Source organism: Acanthisitta chloris, unplaced genomic scaffold (genome assembly GCF_000695815.1).
Source record: "Acanthisitta chloris isolate BGI_N310 unplaced genomic scaffold, ASM69581v1 scaffold12629, whole genome shotgun sequence".
In the NCBI taxonomy this organism is placed as follows: Eukaryota; Metazoa; Chordata; class Aves; order Passeriformes; family Acanthisittidae; genus Acanthisitta; species Acanthisitta chloris.
Genome location: NW_008693130.1, coordinates 268 through 974, shown reverse-complemented (window position 1 = coordinate 974; position 707 = coordinate 268). Strand labels below are relative to the sequence as shown.

The 707-nt window shown below is 54.5% G+C and overlaps 1 protein-coding gene across 1 annotated transcript in view; it reads right to left on the bottom strand.

The window, feature by feature from the left end:
- Positions 1 to 171: 171 nt before the first annotated feature.
- B2M (beta-2-microglobulin) overlaps positions 172 to 707 on the bottom strand; it is a gene marked incomplete at its 5' end in the record, with an annotated part of 759 nt that continues 223 nt past the window's right edge. Inside the window, 2 exons of the mRNA XM_009082963.1 lie at positions 172 to 185; positions 645 to 703. Of these exons, the coding sequence (XP_009081211.1) occupies positions 172 to 185; positions 645 to 703 (73 nt within the window). The remainder of the gene's footprint in view (positions 186 to 644; positions 704 to 707) is intronic.

Here is a 707-nt window from a genome sequence, read left to right as displayed (position 1 = left end):
GTGGAAATAACCAATCAGCAGTAATTACAGATAGCTGGTTTTTGGGGTGGTTGCTTCTGTTCCTCCACTCTGCAAGCCACACCCTTCCCCTACAGAAATGGGTCCAGACTCCCCTTATAAGCACAGCACGGAACATCGGCGTAACTCACCGCGGATCATCCCAGACACAGCTCAGAAGTCTGGATCTGTGGGGAAGAAGGGCAGAGCATTAGGCTTTGAGGCAACTAGCACTCCCTCTCCCCCATCCCCACAGGCTGGAAATTGCCCTGGGAAGAAGGGCAGAGCATTAGGCTTTGGGGCAACTAGCACTCCCCCTCCCCCCTCCCCACAGGCTGGAAATTGCCCCAGTGTGGTAACCAGAGAGCTGCCCTCGTGTAGCCCAGGCTGGGTCACCACCACCAGATCCTACAGGTAACACCAAGGCACATCTGCCCTGAATCTTTCACAAGTACATGAAACAGCCTTTCCAGCTGAGAGGGGGTCAATTTTCCATCTCTAACACAAGACCTTCAACATCCACCCCATTTTCACACCCTGCTTCTCCGGAGAGGAGCAGAGACGCCGTGGGTATAACTAAACAAGCTCCGGCATGCAGACAGAAGCCGGAGAAGGAGGAGGAGGATAAGGAGAAAGGAGCACCATACCCCATCGGTAGACCTGTGACTTCGGCATGGTGGAGTGAGTCACCCTGCAGGCGAAGTCATCGT